Source organism: Pleurodeles waltl, chromosome 5 (genome assembly GCF_031143425.1).
Source record: "Pleurodeles waltl isolate 20211129_DDA chromosome 5, aPleWal1.hap1.20221129, whole genome shotgun sequence".
NCBI classification, from domain to species: domain Eukaryota; kingdom Metazoa; phylum Chordata; class Amphibia; order Caudata; family Salamandridae; genus Pleurodeles; species Pleurodeles waltl.
The window spans coordinates 654,668,888-654,686,537 of record NC_090444.1 but is presented as its reverse complement, the minus strand read 5'-3'; the positions used below and the strand labels follow the sequence as shown (position 1 = coordinate 654,686,537).

General features: G+C 48.5%; 1 protein-coding gene across 2 annotated transcripts in view; it reads left to right on the top strand.

The window, feature by feature from the left end:
- LOC138295911 (protein unc-93 homolog A-like) overlaps nt 1–17,650 on the top strand; it is a 304,727-nt gene that overhangs the window by 110,590 nt on the left and 176,487 nt on the right. For both annotated transcript variants that reach the window (XM_069234534.1, XM_069234533.1), the window contains exons 4-5: nt 3,336–3,565; nt 4,281–4,409. In XM_069234534.1, the coding sequence (XP_069090635.1) occupies nt 3,336–3,565; nt 4,281–4,409 (359 nt within the window). The remainder of the gene's footprint in view (nt 1–3,335; nt 3,566–4,280; nt 4,410–17,650) is intronic.

Sequence of the window (17,650 nt, the reverse complement as noted above, 5' to 3'; positions counted from 1 at the left end):
TTTTTATCGGGAGACGTGGGGGAACGCTGGGTGGAAGGAAATTTGTTGCTCCTCTCAGATTCCAGAACTTTCTGCCACAGAAATGTGAGGAACATGGGTTTTTTTAGCCAAATTTTGAGGTTTGCAAAGGATTCTGGGTAACAGAACCTGGTCCGAGCCACACAAGTCACCCCTCCTTGGATTCCCCTAGGTCTCTAGTTTTCAGAAATGTACAGGTTTGGTAGGTTTCCCTAGGTGACGGCTGAGCTAGAGGCCAAAATCTACAGGTAGTCACTTTGCTAAAAACAGCTCTGTTTTCTGTGATATGTCCACGTTGTGTTTTGGGGCATATCCTGTCGCGGGCGCTAGGCCTACCCACACAAGTGAGGTATCATTTTTATCGGGAGACGTGGGGGAACGCTGGGTGGAAGGAAATTTGTGGCTCCTCTCAGATTCCAGAACTTTCTGCCACAGAAATGTGAGGAACATGTGTTTTTTTAGCCAAATTTTGAGGTTTGCAAAGGATTCTGGTAACAGAACCTGGTCCGAGCCACACAAGTCACCCCTCCTTGGATTCCCCTAGGTCTCTAGTTTTCAGAAATGCACAGGTTTGGTAGGTTTCCCTTGGTGGCGGCTGAGCTAGAGGCCAAAATCTACAGGTAGTCACTTTGCTAAAAACAGCTCTGTTTTCTGTGATGTGTCCATGTTGTGTTTTGGGGCATATCCTGTCGCGGGTGCTAGGCCTACCCACACAAGTGAGGTACCATTTTTATCGGGAGACTTGGGGGAACATAGATTAGCAAAACAAGTACTATTGCCCCTTGTCTTTCTCTACATTTTTTCCTTCCAAATATAGGAGTGTGTGTAAAAAAGACATCTATTTGAGAAATTCCCTGTAATTCACGTGCTACTATGGTCACCCCGGAATTCAGAGATGTGCAAATAACCACTGCTCCTCAACACCTTATCTTGTGCCCTTTTTGGAAATGCAAAGGTTTTCTTGATAGCAATTTTTTACTCCTTATATTTCAGCAAATGAATTGCTGTATACCCGGTATAGAATGAAAACGCACTGCAGGGTGCAGCTCATTTATTGGCTCTGGGTTCCTTGGGTTCTTGATGAACCTACAAGCCCTATATATCCCCGCAACCAGAGGAGTCCAGCAGACGTAACGGTATATTGCTTTCGATAATCTGACATTGCAGGGAAAAGTTACAGAGTAAAACGTAGAGAAAAATTGATGGTTTTTTCACCTCAATTTCAATATTTTTCTTTTTCAGCTGTTATTTTCTGTAGGAAACCCTTGTAGGATCTACACAAATGACCCCTTGCTGAATTCAGAATTTTGTCTACTTTTCAGAAATGTTTAGGTTTCTGGGATCCAGCATTGGTTTCATGACCATTCCTGTCACTGACTGGAAGGAGGCTGAAAGCACAAAAAATTGCACAAATGGGGTATGCCCCAGTAAAATGCCAAAATTGTGTTGAAAAATTGGGTTTTCTGATTCAAGTCTGCCTGTTCCTGAAAGCTGGGAAGCTGCTGAGTTTAGCACCGCAAACCCTTTGTTGATGCCATTTTCAGGGGAAAAACCACAAGCCTTCTTCTGCAGCCACTTTTTCCAATTTTTTTGAAAAAAACGAAATTTTCACTGTATTTTGGCCAATTTCTTGGCCTCCTTCAAGGGAACCCACAAAGTCTGGGTACCTCTAGAATCCCTAGGATGTTGGAAAAAAAGGACGCAAATTTGGCTTGGTTAGCTTATGTGGACAAAAAGTTATGAGGGCCTAAGTGCGAACTGCCCCAAATAGGCAAAAAAAGGCCCGGCACAGGAGGGGGAAAAGGCCTGGCAGCGAAGGGGTTAATATACAAAATATTAATAACAGAAACATATGTAAGGAAATCCTGCAAGAAAGTTCAATACAATCACCAGAATAAAGTAATCTATGGTGGCCCATGAAAGTCAGTGACTAGGAACGAATAGGAGTCGGAACCACGAATGCTGGAATCACGCATGCCTAAACAACGCGGTCGGAACAACAACCCCTTTGTTACCACAAATGCCTTTACCACAAATTTCTTGTAAAGGCATTCCTGGTAAACGCCTGTGTGGAACGCCATGCGAGGTTCCAGCATGTGACTCCCCCCACCCAAACCCCCACCACTAAAACAATCGTACCCAAACCCCCCACCCCCACCCCTACCCCTAAAAACAATTCTACCACTACCACGACTCCACCCCTAAAACATAAACTACCCCTGCCCCTAAAACTACCTCAACCGCCCACCCCTCTAAAAATTAAAAATACCCTGACCGCCCACCTCTGCCCCTAAAACAACCCCCACCCCCCACCCCACCCCTAAAAACTCAAAATACCCTGACCCCCACCCCTAAAACTACTGCAACCCCCACCCCACTAAAACCTAAACTACCCCGACCACCCACCCTGCCCCTAAAAACTAAAAACACCCCGACCCCCTCACCCCTGCCCCTAAAAACTACTGCGACCCCCACCCCACCCCCTCAAAAAACCTAAACTACCCGACCCCCCACTCCACCCCTAAAAACTGAAAATACCCTGACCTACTCCCCTAAAACTACAGCAATGCCCTATCCCCATCCCTTAAACTACTGCGAGCCCCACTCCCCTAAACCTAAACTACCCCGACTCCCCACCCCGCTTCTAAAAACTAAAAATAACCCAAACCCCCACCCCTGCCCCTAAACCTACTGCACACCCCCCTTAAAACCTAAACTACACCGACACCCCATTCTGCCCCGAAAAACTAAAAATACCCCATCCCCCCACTCTGCCCCTAAAACTACAGCAACCCCCACCCTTCCCCTAAAACTATCGCAACCCCCCCAAAACCTAAACTACCCCGACCCCGAACCCCCACCCCTAAAAATGAAAAATACTCTCACCCCCACCCCTAAAACTACCACAACCCCCACCCCCCTAAAACCTAAACTACCCCGACCCCCCACCCCGCCCCTAAAAATGAAAAATGCCCCAACCCTCCACCCCCACCCCTAAGACAGCCCCAGCCCCACTTACCTAATCGTGTCCTCCGAAGAAGCCGACTCCCTCCTTCTGTGCCTTAACCACGCATGTGCGTTGTTTAGCACATGTGTGGTTTAGGCACAGAACAACAAATACGTGGTTAACAAAAGCGTTGTTCCGCTTCCATTGTTCACAACTTCGTTGTTACGGAGTCATGGTTGGGAATGATTCCCACAAGGAACACATCCAATTACTTAAAATAAATAAATAAAGGACAATGGTCAGTGAGTGTCTTCGTAAATAAAATTCTGCATGGTGGAATGGTTTAATAAAGTACTTCATTCCTTTTCAGGTACACTTTGATCCCAACTGCTGTTATCCTGGGATTTGGGGGAGGCCCATATTGGGCTTCAAAATGCACCTACCTTACATTAAGTGGAATTAGGTATGCAGAGAAAAAAGGAAAAGAGAAGATGGATGTTGTCAACCTGTATTTTGGAATATTTTTCCTGGTATACCAATCATCGGGTGTATGGGGAAATCTAATCTCTTCTTTGATATTTAGTCAGAGAACCACTAATGGTAAGTAGTAAACATGTTTTTGTTTTTATTACTAGCATTTAACTATTCCACATATTGAATGTACCTGACCCTGATACATTTAGTTGGTCAATTGATGAACACAGTAAACGTTCTACAAACATAACACACTTTTAATCCATGCTTGCATATCTGTCGCAAAACTGCCAACATTGTCTCTAAACATGATACATCTCCACTTAAGTACTTCTCACTGAGGCACCACAGGAAAGACATACAGACATTGTAATGTGGCTCGTACCATATTAATTAGTAATTGGGACCCAAAAGTGCATCCAGTACCTCTAACTGGTAAGGTTGTTAAGTTATTCAAGTCCAGCATCAAAAGAGCACAGTTTCGGAACTTGATGAGCACCTCACTCCTTCAGTCAATGAGAGGCCATCAAAGTCAATTCAGCTTCTAGAGTGCTACCGGGCATGTCTATTCATTCATTCAGATCTAGCAATTCTGTTCACAGTATTTACAGTTTTAAAATGACTTTGCTTAAGGGAGCTCAAATCTTCGTCAGCAGCTAAACTTTCAGGAGGAAACAAAAAAAAATGTGTTGTTCACAGGTATCTCACAATTCTGCCAAGGGTTGTAATTGCGGTTCCTAGCCACATGGGATTTCAGAGGCCACTCATAATTAGGTCTCCGTGCTTAGCACTGCTCTATACCTACCATTCAATGTCTAATAATCTCGTTTGGATTCTCTAGGGACTGTCTTCAACTACACATACTGCGGAGCAGGCAATTGTCCGGATTTGACCATTGATGCGCTCAATTCCACAGAAACAGCTCGACCGTCCACTGACTTAATCTACATACTAATGGGAGTTTATACCGGTATGACTTTCCACAGGATATTATTTATTATTGTTTTAAGGAGACTCTGCAAAGTGAGCCTGAATAAATGGAACTATCCCCAGATAGCTATTTCTTAGCATATTTGAATATTTGTGATGTTTGTTCTCATTTCTTTCTTCCCTAAACTAGAAATCTGACCTAAGGAATGCTTCAGTTAGGGGCATACAGGGTGAACAATGTCTTCTGAAAAACCGCAGTCCACCACTTTCATTCTCTTAACAGAACAAGCCAAACACTGTGTACAACATGGGGAAGTCATGCTGGAATTGGTGCTGTAACAGTAATATCTGCATGTTATTCTCCACAAACCTGTAATCCCCATTACTTACCCACCTGAAGAACTACTGTGACCCGCGGCGACTGTAATTACGGAGCCCTACAAATAACAGGATTACTCCGAGTCACTCGTGATGAGAGCCTTTGTGGTGAAGTAGAATATGAATTGGAACTCTGTAGTCATTTCTGTGAAACATGATACAGAACATTGCCACTGTTACTCTGGAGGATGATTTCCGACTTCTTCAACAGATACTCCTGGATTTTCCTTTTCCTGATATTCAGTTCCTCAGAACGTTACTCGAGGTTTTGTCTATATATCTGATTCTTGAAGAGAAATATATTTTTTCAAGTTTTCTGCGGTACGGATGGACAGTATAAACAATCAAATAGGTTGTTTTAAAGGATTCATATTTCACACTTTTGACTTAACTGTAGAGGGCGCAGGCCGGTATAATTTCACGGCCTGCCGCCCGCGTGTCTCAGGAGCCGCAATAAAATACACACACACGCGCTCTGTAGTTCGAATGCAGAACAGACCTCGCGGCCCCGCCTCCATTTATTTTTAAGCCCCATCCCTCCGGACTCCGTACTTCGTCACGGAGTGGGGCAGTGCGCACAAGTAGCACCTGGGAGGCTCCTTACATCCCCCCCCCGGTTTTAGTACGTCACAACCAACACCAGAACAAAATACAAATCACCCAAACCAAGTAGAGAAGACAGAGAGAGAGAGAAAGATAGAGAGAGAGAGAGAGAGAGAGAGAGAGAGAGAGAGAGAGAGAGAGAGAGGGAGAGAGAGAGGAAAAAAAAGGATATATATATCATCAACAGTCCTCTTCAGCACAGGAAGTCCTTCAGCCGCTGGCTGGGATGGGGGTTCGGCCGCAAGTGGTGCCTGGTCCGTCCATCTCGGGGCTCAGACCTCCCTGCAGGCTGCTCGTCAGAGGAGCCGCCTCTTACCTGGACATCGTGGCCCAACTCCTCGGTTCTTCACGACTCTTCTGTCGACTGACCTGACTGTGAACCATTCCCAGTCTCAAACTCTCCGCATTCTTCCTGCTCTCCGTCTCCTGTGCCAACACCCCATTCCGAGGGCACCACCTTCCGGAACTATGATACGTTCCTTGTCACCTGCTGTCCTCCTCTCGTGGCGGTCACCATGGTCCCTACGATGCTCTCCACTCTCCAAACATCAGGCTCGAATGGGGTGCGAAACCTCCATCCGGGGTGGCGGTCCTTCAGAATGACCGTGTCTCCGACGTGCAGGTCGGGGCGCTTTGCCCTTCTGTTAGTGCTGGCCTTAGCGTTAGTCATTCCTCTTTTCTCCTGCGTCCTGGATTTGTACAAGGCAGCCGCACGCCAGCCTCCACCCGCTGATACACAGTCTCTGGGTGGCGAGCTGAAAAGCAAAGTCACCGGGGCATACCCCGTGGTGCTGTGGGGGTTTTGACAGTAGGCCCTCAGGAAAGTGTGGAGGCAAAGCTCGGGGTTCTCTTGCTGGCTCACACCTATTCACAGGGTCCGATTCAATGTCCTCATGAAGCGCTCAACGTCTCCATTCGCCTGAGGCCATTGCGGGGTGATTCTTCTATGCGTTATGGTCAGTGAGCGCAAGTAATCATGGAACTCCTGACCATGAAAAGGGGGTCCATTGTCGGTTCGTATCTCATCCGGCAAACCCAACAAAGCGAACGTCTTCTCCAGAACAGGGCGGACGACATCACCAACTCTACCACGGGGAACCAGGTACACGTGTCGACCATCACAGCCGTCAGACGCCCATGCGGAAAACTGCCAAAATCTAGGCTGATTTTGGACCAGGGATGAGTGCTGGGTGGCTCCGTCACGACAGGGACATTTTCCTGAGCGGTGATGGCACACGGATGATACTTTAGCAACACAAAAGGATGATGGACGGAGTGTTGAAACTTTTCAAACACTCACCCCCAGTCACAGATCTAGGTTTAATCCATCATTCTTTTGCTCACCATGCCACCCCAGTTTGGACCCAGCCATATGCAAATCAGTCTTGACCCTGCTCCCCATTGGAACAGTCCAGCCCGAACTGCCAAGCCAGGTCCTCCCTGGACCGAAAACAAGCATCCTAGGACCGGTTTGAGAATATCACCCTTCATTAGCTAGGCTAGCTTGAATCCAGTGGCACAGTGAGCAAGGGACCCACGTCTGGGCATACCCTTCCCACTTAGGGCAACTTTAGCAACACAAAAGGATGATGGACGGAGTGTTGAAACTTTTCAAACACTCACCCCCAGTCACAGATCTGGGTTTAATCCATCGTTCTTTTGCTCACCATGCCACCCCAGTTTGGACCCAGCCATATGCAAATCAGTCTTGACCCTGCTCCCCACGGGAACAGTCCAGCCCGAACTGTCAAGCCAGGTCCTCCCTGGACCGGAAACAAGCATCCTAGGACCGGTTTCAGGGTATCACCCTTCATCAGCTAGGCTAGCTTGAATCCAGTGGCACAGTGAGCAAGGGACCCACGTCTGGGCATACCCTTCCCACTTAGGGCAACTTTAGCAACACAAAAGGATGATGGACGGAGTGTTGAAACTTTTCAAACACTCACACCCAGTCACAGATCTGGGTTTAATCCATCGTTCTTTTGCTCACCATGCCACCCCAGTTTGGACCCAGCCATATGCAAATCAGTCTTGACCCTGATCCCCATGGGAACAGTCCAGCCCGAACTGCCAAGCCAGGTCCTCCCTGGCCCGGAAACAAGCATCCTAGGACCGGTTTCAGGGTATCACCCTTCATCAGCTAGGCTAGCTTGAATCCAGTGGCACAGTGAGCAAGGGACCCACGTCTGGGCATACCCTTCCCACTTAGGGCAACTTTAGCAACACAAAAGGATGATGGACAGAGTGTTGAAACTTTTCAAACACTCACCCCCAGTCACAGATCTGGGTTTAATCCATCGTTCTTTTGCTCACCATGCCACCCCAGTTTGGACCCAGCCATATGCAAATCAGTCTTGACCCTGCTCCCCATGGGAACAGTCCAGCCCGAACTGCCAAGCCAGGTCCTCCTTGGACTGGAAACAAGCATCCTAGGACCGGTTTCAGGGTATCACCCTTCATCAGCTAGGCTAGCTTGAATCCAGTGGCACAGTGAGCAAGGGACCCACGTCTGGGCATACCCTTCCCACTTAGGGCAACTTTAGCAACACAAAAGGATGATGGACAGAGTGTTGAAACTTTTCAAACACTCACCCCCAGTCACAGATCTGGGTTTAATCCATCGTTCTTTTGCTCACCATGCCACCCCAGTTTGGGCCCAGCCATATGCAAATCAGTCTTGACCCTGCTCCCCATGAGAACAGTCCAGCCCGAACTGCCAAGCCAGGTCCTCCCTGGACCGGAAACAAGTATCCTAGGACCGGTTTCAGGGTATCACCCTTCATCAGCTAGGCTAGCTTGAATCCAGTGGCACAGTGAGCAAGGGACCCACGTCTGGGTATACCCTTCCCACTTAGGACAACTTTAGCAACACAAAAGGATGATGGACGGAGTGTTGAAACTTTTCAAACACTCACCCCCAGTCACAGATCTGGGTTTAATCCATCGTTCTTTTGCTTACCATGCCACCCCAGTTTGGGCCCAGCCATATGCAAATCAGTCTTGACCCTGCTCCCCATGGGAACAGTCCAGCCCGAACTGCCAAGCCAGGTCCTCCCTGGACCGGAAACAAGTATCCTAGGACCGGTTTCAGGGTATCACCCTTCATCAGCTAGGCTAGCTTGAATCCAGTGGCACAGTGAGTGATGGACGGAGTGTTGAAACTTTTCAAACACTCACCCACAGTCACAGATCTGGGTTTAATCCATCGTTCTTTTGCTCACCATGCCACCCCAGTTTGGACCCAGCCATATGCAAATCAGTCTTGACCCTGCTCCCCATGGGAACAGTCCAGCCCGAACTGCCAAGCCAGGTCCTCCTTGGACTGAAAACAAGCATCCTAGGACCGGTTTCAGGGTATCACCCTTCATCAGCTAGGCTAGCTTGAATCCAGTGGCACAGTGAGCAAGGGACCCACGTCTGGGCATACCCTTCCAACTTAGGGCAACTTTAGCAACACAAAAGGATGATGGACAGAGTGTTGAAACTTTTCAAACACTCATCCCCAGTCACAGATCTGGGTTTAATCCATCGTTCTTTTGCTCACCATGCCACCCCAGTTTGGACCCAGCTATATGCAAATCAGTCTTGACCCTGCTCCCCATGGGAACAGTCCAGCCCGAACTGCCAAGCCAGGTCCTCCCTGGACCGGAAACAAGCATCCTAGGACCGGTTTCAGGGTATCACCCTTCATCAGCTAGGCTAGCTTGAATCCAGTGGCACAGTGAGCAAGGGACCCACGTCTGGGCATACCCTTCCCACTTAGGGCAACTTTAGCAACACAAAAGGATGATGGACGGAGTGTTGAAACTTTTCAAACACTCACACCCAGTCACAGATCTGGGTTTAATCCATCGTTCTTTTGCTCACCATGCCACCCCAGTTTGGACCCAGCCAGATGCAAATCAGTCTTGACCCTGCTCCCCATGGGAACAGTCCAGCCCGAACTGCCAAGCCAGGTCTTCCTTGGACTGGAAACAAGCATCCTAGGACCGGTTTCAGGGTATCACCCTTCATCAGCTAGGCTAGCTTGAATCCAGTGGCACAGTGAGCAAGGGACCCACGTCTGGGCATACCCTTCCCACTTAGGGCAACTTTTGCAACATAAAAGGATGATGGACAGAGTGTTGAAACTTTTCAAACACTCACCCCCAGTCACAGATCTGGGTTTAATCCATCGTTCTTTTGCTCGCCAAGCCACCCCAGTTTGGACCCAGCCATATGCAAATCACTCTTGACCCTGCTCCCCATGGGAACAGTCCAGCCCGAACTGCCAAGCCAGGTCCTCCTTGGACTGGAAACAAGCATCCTAGGACCGGTTTCAGGGTATCACCCTTCACCAGCTAGGCTAGCTTGAATCCAGTGGCACAGTGAGCAAGGGACCCACGTCTGGGTATACCCTTCCCACTTAGGACAACTTTAGCAACACAAAAGGATGATGGACGGAGTGTTGAAACTTTTCAAACACTCACCCCCAGTCACAGATCTGGGTTTAATCCATCGTTCTTTTGCTCACCATGCCACCCCAGTTTGGGCCCAGCCATATGCAAATCAGTCTTGACCCTGCTCCCCATGGGAACAGTCCAGCCCGAACTGCCAAGCCAGGTCCTCCCTGGACCGGAAACAAGTATCCTAGGACCGGTTTCAGGGTATCACCCTTCATCAGCTAGGCTAGCTTGAATCCAGTGGCACAGTGATCAAGGGACCCACGTCTGGGCATACCCTTCCCACTTAGGGCAACTTTAGCAACACAAAAGGATGATGGACGGAGTGTTGAAACTTTTCAAACACTCACCCACAGTCACAGATCTGGGTTTAATCCATCGTTCTTTTGCTCACCATGCCACCCCAGTTTGGACCCAGCCATATGCAAATCAGTCTTGACCCTGCTCCCCATGGGAACAGTCCAGCCCGAATTGCCAAGCCATGTCCTCCCTGGACCGGAAACAAGCATCCTAGGACCGGTTTCAGGGTATCACCCTTCATCAGCTAGGCTAGCTTGAATCCAGTGGCACAGTGAGCAAGGGACCCACGTCTGGGCATACCCTTCCCACTTAGGGCAACTTTAGCAACACAAAAGGATGATGGACGGAGTGTTGAAACTTTTCAAACACTCACCCCCAGTCACAGATCTGGGTTTAATCCATCATTCTTTTGCTCACCATGCCACCCCAGTTTGGACCCAGCCATATGCAAATCAGTCTTGACCCTGCTCCCCATGGGAACAGTCCAGCCCAATCTGCCAAGCCAGGTCCTCCCTGGACCGGAAACAAGCATCCTAGGACTGGTTTCAGGGTATCACCCTTCATCAGCTAGGGTAGCTTGAATCCAGTGGCACAGTGAGCAAGGGACCCACGTCTGGGCATACCCTTCCCACTTAGGGCAACTTTAGCAACACAAAAGAATGATGGACGGAGTGTTGAAACTTTTCAAACACTCACCCCCAGTCACAGATCTGGGTTTACTCCATCGTTCTTTTGCTCACCATGCCACCCCAGTTTGGACCCAGCCATATGCAAATCAGTCTTGACCCTGCTCCCCATGGGAACAGTCCAGCCCGAACTGCCAAGCCAGGTCCTCCCTGGACCAGAAACAAGCATCCTAGGACCGGTTTCAGGGTATCACCATTCATCAGCTAGGCTAGCTTGAATCCAGTGGCACAGGGAGCAAGGGACCCACGTCTGGGCATTCCCGAAACCGGTCCCAGGATGCTTGTTTCCAGTCCAGGGAAGACCTCGCCTAGCAGTTCGGGCTGGACTGTTCCCATGGGGAACAGGGTCAAGACTGATTTGCATATGGCTGGGTCCAAACTGGAATGTTATGGGCAGCAAAAACACGATGGATTTAGGCCCAGATCACTGTACTGGGGGTGAATGTTTGACAATGTTCAGCATTCCGTCCATCACTTGTTGTTTTTACATGGATGATACTTGCCTATCACATCGTCCACCATGGTGTCCATTCCTGGGAACCACACGTTACTTCGCAGGCACGCCTTCGTCTTCGCGGTTCCTTGATGGCCTTGGTGCACCAGATCCACCACTCGACCTTGTAGGCTGCGGGGTATCACCAACCGTTGCCCTCTCAGGAGAAGACCCTCGGGACTCACCGAGATTTCCAGCCTCACTTTCCACAGTTGTTACATTGCTCTCCTCATACCTGTGTCAGACACCGATTGTTTGTCCAGGAAACGTTTCCAGGAGCGAGTGTGAAGGGCCTCCTTCGCCCGGCTTATGAGGGCGTCTCCAGCTGAGGCGTCGGCAATTTCACCTACCGTGAGAGCCGTAGGGCAGGCCATGTCCACTATCATGCTTACGAAACTCTCTACCCGCTCACCCTCTTCATCTGATTGTTTATCCCCGCACGGTGGCAAAGGATGTCGTGACAGATAATCTGCAGGATTGTTAACTCTGGGCCGGTATACCACTTGGAACTGATACGACTGCAGAAGAACAGCCCACCTCTCGATGTGTGGAGGAGCAAGCCTGGCAGAGCCTGCAAAGAGGGATACCAACGGCTTGAGATCGGTGAGGACTCTGAAATCGTTTCCGCAGAGATATAAGTGGAAATGCTGACAGGCCCACCTAATGGCTAACGCCTCTCTTTCGATTTGTGCGTATCGAGCTTCCGTGTTCGTGAGGACTCGGCTGGCGTAAGCAACCGGCGTCCACTGCTGGTGCCTCTGTTCCTGCAGCAGCACTGCTCCTAGCCCAACGGGGCTGGCATCTACTACCACTTCAGTTCTCCTCTGTGGGTGAAAATAAGCCATCACTGCAGTGTCTAGTAGGGCTGCCTTCACGGACCGGAAAGCTTTGTCCTCTTCCGGACCCCACTCCCACAGAATGTTGGTCTTTGTGAGTCGCTGGAGGGGATCGGAGAGCGTGGCAAGATTGGGGATGAACCTCCTGCAGTAGGTCGCCATCCCGAGGAAGCTCCTGACCTCTGTGGCGTTGCGGGGTATTGACGCTCCTCTTATGGCTTCCACCTTCTTGGGGTCGACTCTCAGCCCCTCCCTCGAGAAAATGTAGCTAAAAAAATAAACGGAGTTGCAGTAGAAGGCAAATTGTTTTCTATTCAGCGTTAGCCCTGCCTCTGACAATCGTCGGAGAGTGTCTCGCAGGTGCTTATGATGGTCTTCCAGAGAGCTGGAGAAAATCAAAATGTCATCACTTAAATTGATAACGCCTGCCAGGCCGGACAGAGTCTCTCGGATGGCGTTCTGGAAAATCTCAGCCGCTGATGATAGTCCAAAACTTAAACATCTGTGCCGGCGGAGCCCCACATGTGTTGAAAAGGTGGTAACTTTGCGGTTTTCCGGGGTTAGCTCTAGTTGGTGGTATCCTGAGTTCAAATCTAGCTTGGAGAACGATTGTGCTCCGTTCAAGTCCTCTATGATGTCATCCATAGTGGGTGTGGTGTGGCACTCCCGTTTGATGGCACTGTTGGGGAGGCGCATGTCCAGACAGAGATGAATGGCTCCAGGCTGTTTGGGTTTTGGGGCGATGACCAGAGATGAAACCCATGGCGTGGGCCCGCTCACTTTCTCTATTACCCCTAGCTCTTCAAGGGTCCTCAGTTCTTGTTCCACCTGAGGCATCAGGTGAAACGGCACCCTCCGATGTCTCAAGGCCATGGGGTGAACAGCCAGGTCCACATGTAAATGAAACTGCTTGCCTTTCAGCTTCCCCAGTCCACGGAAGAGATCTGGGAATTCTTCTAGCACCGCTTCTGCGTGTGAATTGTGCACCTGCCAGGCGATGAACACCAGCTCCAAATCCTCTTCCGTGTGACACCGTAGGAGTGTGCCCTTTTTACCTTTCGCCACGTGGAATTTTGCTCGAGTGGCATGTCCGTCGCTGCTGACCGTGACTTCTATTGCTCCTCTGAGTGGAAGCGGCTTCACGCCACCGTACACGTATATCTTAGTGCGCCACGGTTTAAGCTCTGGTGGAGGATATAGTCTGTTGTATTGCTCGATGTCCATAACATTGACCGATGCTCCGGTGTCAATGAGTGCTGATATCGTCGCGTCGTTGACTGTTATGGTGCACATGGGAGGAGGCCGCCGCCTCTGATCCCATCTGTCAGCAAAAGAGACCACAAATATTTCCTCTTCGTCCTCATCGACATACTGGGTGGTGTCCAGGCGTCGGTCCGCTGCTGCCACGGTAGCCGCTGGTCCGTCATCCAGCGCCAACCGTTTTATCATGGACCTTTGCGCGGAAGTGGTTCCAGTCCGAGGTCGCCCGCCTCGGCAGACCTTGGCAAAGTGGTTGGGTTTGCCGCATCTGGAGCAGTTCTTGCCTCTTGCCGGGCACACACCTGGCGTGCGGTGTTCACCGCCGCAATTGCTGCACCCCTTTTCCTCCATCTGGGCCTTCTGAGCCCGATGGGGCGAGCTTTAGTGACGGGAGACGGCGGCCACCTGGTCATCTTTTACAGGGTCCAGTTTGGCTGAGCGTGGATCGATGGATGACCGTGCCAGGGCGGTAGTCATGTCTTCGGCACGGCTGCTAGATAGTTCATGCGATCGCGCCAGGATGAGGATGTCATCCAGTGAGATACCTGGCTGTCGTAGGATCTGGATTATCTGCGACCGGATTTCTTTGTGTTGATTGATGCCTGTGCAGGTACTTGCCAGCTTGCGCAGACGCCCGTAGAACATGTCTACCGACTCGGTGTCGGTCTGCTGGGCTTGCCGCAACTTGAACTTTTCGTAATCAGGGTTGAGCTGCGGGTCAAAGTACTTGTTGAGTGCTTCTACCGCTGTGTCGAAGTCGTCGGTAGAGCTCATCTCCCCCGAAGTGCAGCATCAGAGACCGTTGCAGAAGTAGTGTCGTAGCCTTCCAACCCAGTGGTGCCATCGGGGCACGGCTGTGACAGGTTCTGTCAGCTGGCTGAATGGTGGCAGTGCAGTGACCGATGAGTGGGATCCATGGTGGTGGACTGGGCGGTGGGCGTTGGCATCTGGCGGGGAGGTCATGATCACGCTTGGGAATTAGCCGCAGTTCCCTTCGTGCGCCTGGTGTGGATGAGGAGTGGAGCGACGAGTGTAAGGGTACCTCCTTCCCTCGTCCTGAGGGATGCAGCTTCATGGGCAGCGTAGACGCCCCGCCTCGAGTCCACTGAGTGGGGTGGCAGCCTTGATGTCTTGCTCCAGCGCAGTCTGCCCCTGACAGCAGGACAGCCTCTGGTCAAACACCTCTGCAGGGCTGGCAGTGGGAAGGGCAGGTACTGGTCCTTTCACTCCAGCATTCGGTGACAGGCAAACTGAGAGGAGGGGGGACAGACTCACTCTTTGCTGTGCCGTGGAGATGAGTGTGTCCTCCAGTCTCTTCAAGGGAGAAGCAGACTGCACCAGATGTGCACGTTGTGGAGGGCCTCGAGATCTCCTGAGGCCTGCTGGCCTGGTTCCTGCACTGGGCCCCGAGGGCACTGGGGCCGTGGAGCAGGATAAAGGAAAAAGGTTCTGCTCCGGTGGAGCGGGCGCAGGCGAGTGAAGCGCATGGGCACCGCCTCCTCGCCAAATGTAGAAGGCACAGGCCGGTATAATTTCACGGCCTTCCGCCCGCGTGTCTCAGTAGCTGCAATAAAATACACACACATGCGCTCTGTAGTTCGAGCGCAGAACAGACCTCGCGGCCCTGCCTCTGTTTATTTTTAAGTCCCCTCGCTCCGGACTCCGGACTTCGTCACAGAGTGGGGCAGTGCGCACAAGTAGCGCCTGGGAGGTTCCTTACATTAACTAGCATAAGACTTCAAGACAGCGGTATTGCAATGTGTTTTATACCCTATGACATTTCCAAATTGTAGCTCAACGTGTAATTTGAACGTTTCCTTGGTTTCATTCACCTTTGCGCCTATTGATTGTTTCTCCACTTAGTTGACTATTTTCACTCTAGTAGGACCCATCCTAATCAAAAACGATCTTCAGTGTGCAAATCACAGTATTTGCATAGTATGCATGTTGTTTTCTAAAGTTTACATAGCAGATGTTTCCTATGCACAAGGACACGGAGATGGGGAACATTCATCTTCCACAGAATGGTTATTTTAACATTTGCAAGAATATATGCAACTTGCCTTTTTACAAAAGACCCGACTTTATTGTGTTATTCCAAAGCTAAAAAGCTGTGCAAAATTTAGCATGCTCAATGTTTTCCAGGTTTCCAAGACCGTAAAAAATACTTTGGAACTTAGCACAGACCTACCAAAGCTCTACAAAAAAGAGTCCCGCCACCTGATACAGTTTGACCTTTTGCACCAATAACTTTGTCACTGCAGCAATCCTCCACTCGATATAGGAAACGAAGCACTGGAGGGAGAAAAGGGTGTCCTGACCAATATGGAACCTACACGCATATTTAGGCGGGGCATCATGGTCTCAAGTGACAACTAATCCTTGGGAGGTTGGATATTTGACAAGTTATACATAGGAAAACCTAAATTAGGATATTTCCAGCTATAAACATACAGTACACAACTCAAGGGTTCCCAAAGATCCCCGGTCACTAGTTTCAAGATCATTTTAATAGGCTATTTGGTTACATGCCTAACCTTTGATATGGACTACATGGTCAGCCAGGGAAATTCATCACAGCATTTGAAATGCCTTTGCATCTAAAGTTAATACAGATTTAAAAGGCAAAATAGAAGGCCAGAACGTTAATGGAGATTGCATGTATTTAACAATATATGTCTACATGTGAAGAGTTGTTTTTAATTACATATTAAAATCAAACACTCCATCAAACCTCTTTAAATAACATATCTGTAAAATGTAGAAATGTGAAAAAACACGAATAAACCATGTTTGTGCGCCCAACGGTGAAAAAAAAAACACTTCATGGATTGTGTGCATCATGATCTATTAAATAATGATGTTTCAGTTATTCTCTCCATAAATATGGCAACTCCATAAATGTGTTAAAGTGTTTTAATATATTTGCCATATGTCAGAAACGTTCGTTGTGTTTGTCTTTCTTGCCCCAAGATCTTACATATCTAAAACAGAGACTTAACTCAACTCAAATTTCACAAAACTATCCTTTCTACTCTATTTGCAATGTAGGAAATACATTTTTTAATTGAAATATATAACATTCTCAACGTAAAACATCTTACTGTTCTAGAGTAGGTGGTAACCTATAATCTTCTGAAAAGTAGTGGCATTTTAATTTCAACAGCAGAAACTCTTCAGGTGCAAATTATATTAATGGAAGAAATTATGTTATTACAATAAGAGGCAATATTTCTTTTGAGCCAACCCATTTCGCTACAGAAGAAAGAGAAGTACAGTTTATCTCTGTGTTGCCTTGTAGGTGACAGAGCAGCTTCCATCAAGGGGAAAGGGAGTGATTAATTTGTGCCGGTGTGTTCTGGTACTTGGCAGTGGGTCTTATTTGTAGACACCGGCACCTATTTATGAGAAACCATCGTTTGGTGGTGCTGTGTGTGTATTTCTAAGCAACGTTCATAAGTGAAGCATTAAAGCTATTTAATATATGCTAAAAATGAAACAATTTTAACTTAAATCTGCATCATAGAGTGATATGGGTTATGCTGGTTGCAGTGGGCCAGTGAGCAATACCTTTGGCCCTAGCTCTTAATTTTTTACCAATTAAGCTCTGGGTAAAGGAGATCCCATCAAGCCCAGGGACAAGATGTTCTCCTACACCTACTTCAAGCAGACGTCTCGGGAACACAATAAGAAAAGCATTGATGCCTCTGTGAACTTCACTCAAATCCCTAAGAGGTGCTCTGAGTGGTGGAAGACAATCAACATAAAAGAGAAAAAGCTAATTCAAAAGGATGACAAAGGGAAAAAAGTTAGGCATGACCAATGACCAAAAGATGAAACCGTTCATACCACCGTTAGGCAAACATAAAGGAAGAAAAAGAAAGATTCTAGCGCACCCAAGAAACCTTGATTAGAATTCTTCCTCTTCTGTTCTGAGCATTGCCCCAAAATCAAGGCTAAGCATTGCAGGTGTTTACCACAGATTTGTAGGGTGTTGTGCACCACTGCAATTCTTTAAACAATGCATTTTTTTCTGAATTACCTTCATGAACGCATTTTTTTCATTCAACCATTCAACCACTGGATTCACTGTTGGCAATTGGTGAATTTACCTAATTCCTGTGGTTTCCAAGTCTTGAATTGTTGATTTGTACTATTATGTTTTATATATAGTATATATAACATTTCTAAAAGAAATATGATTACAATTGTTAAATCATTCAATTAGATCAACTTATTCTAAAAAGTGAACTAACACAAGACTAACACCAGACTCTACAGAT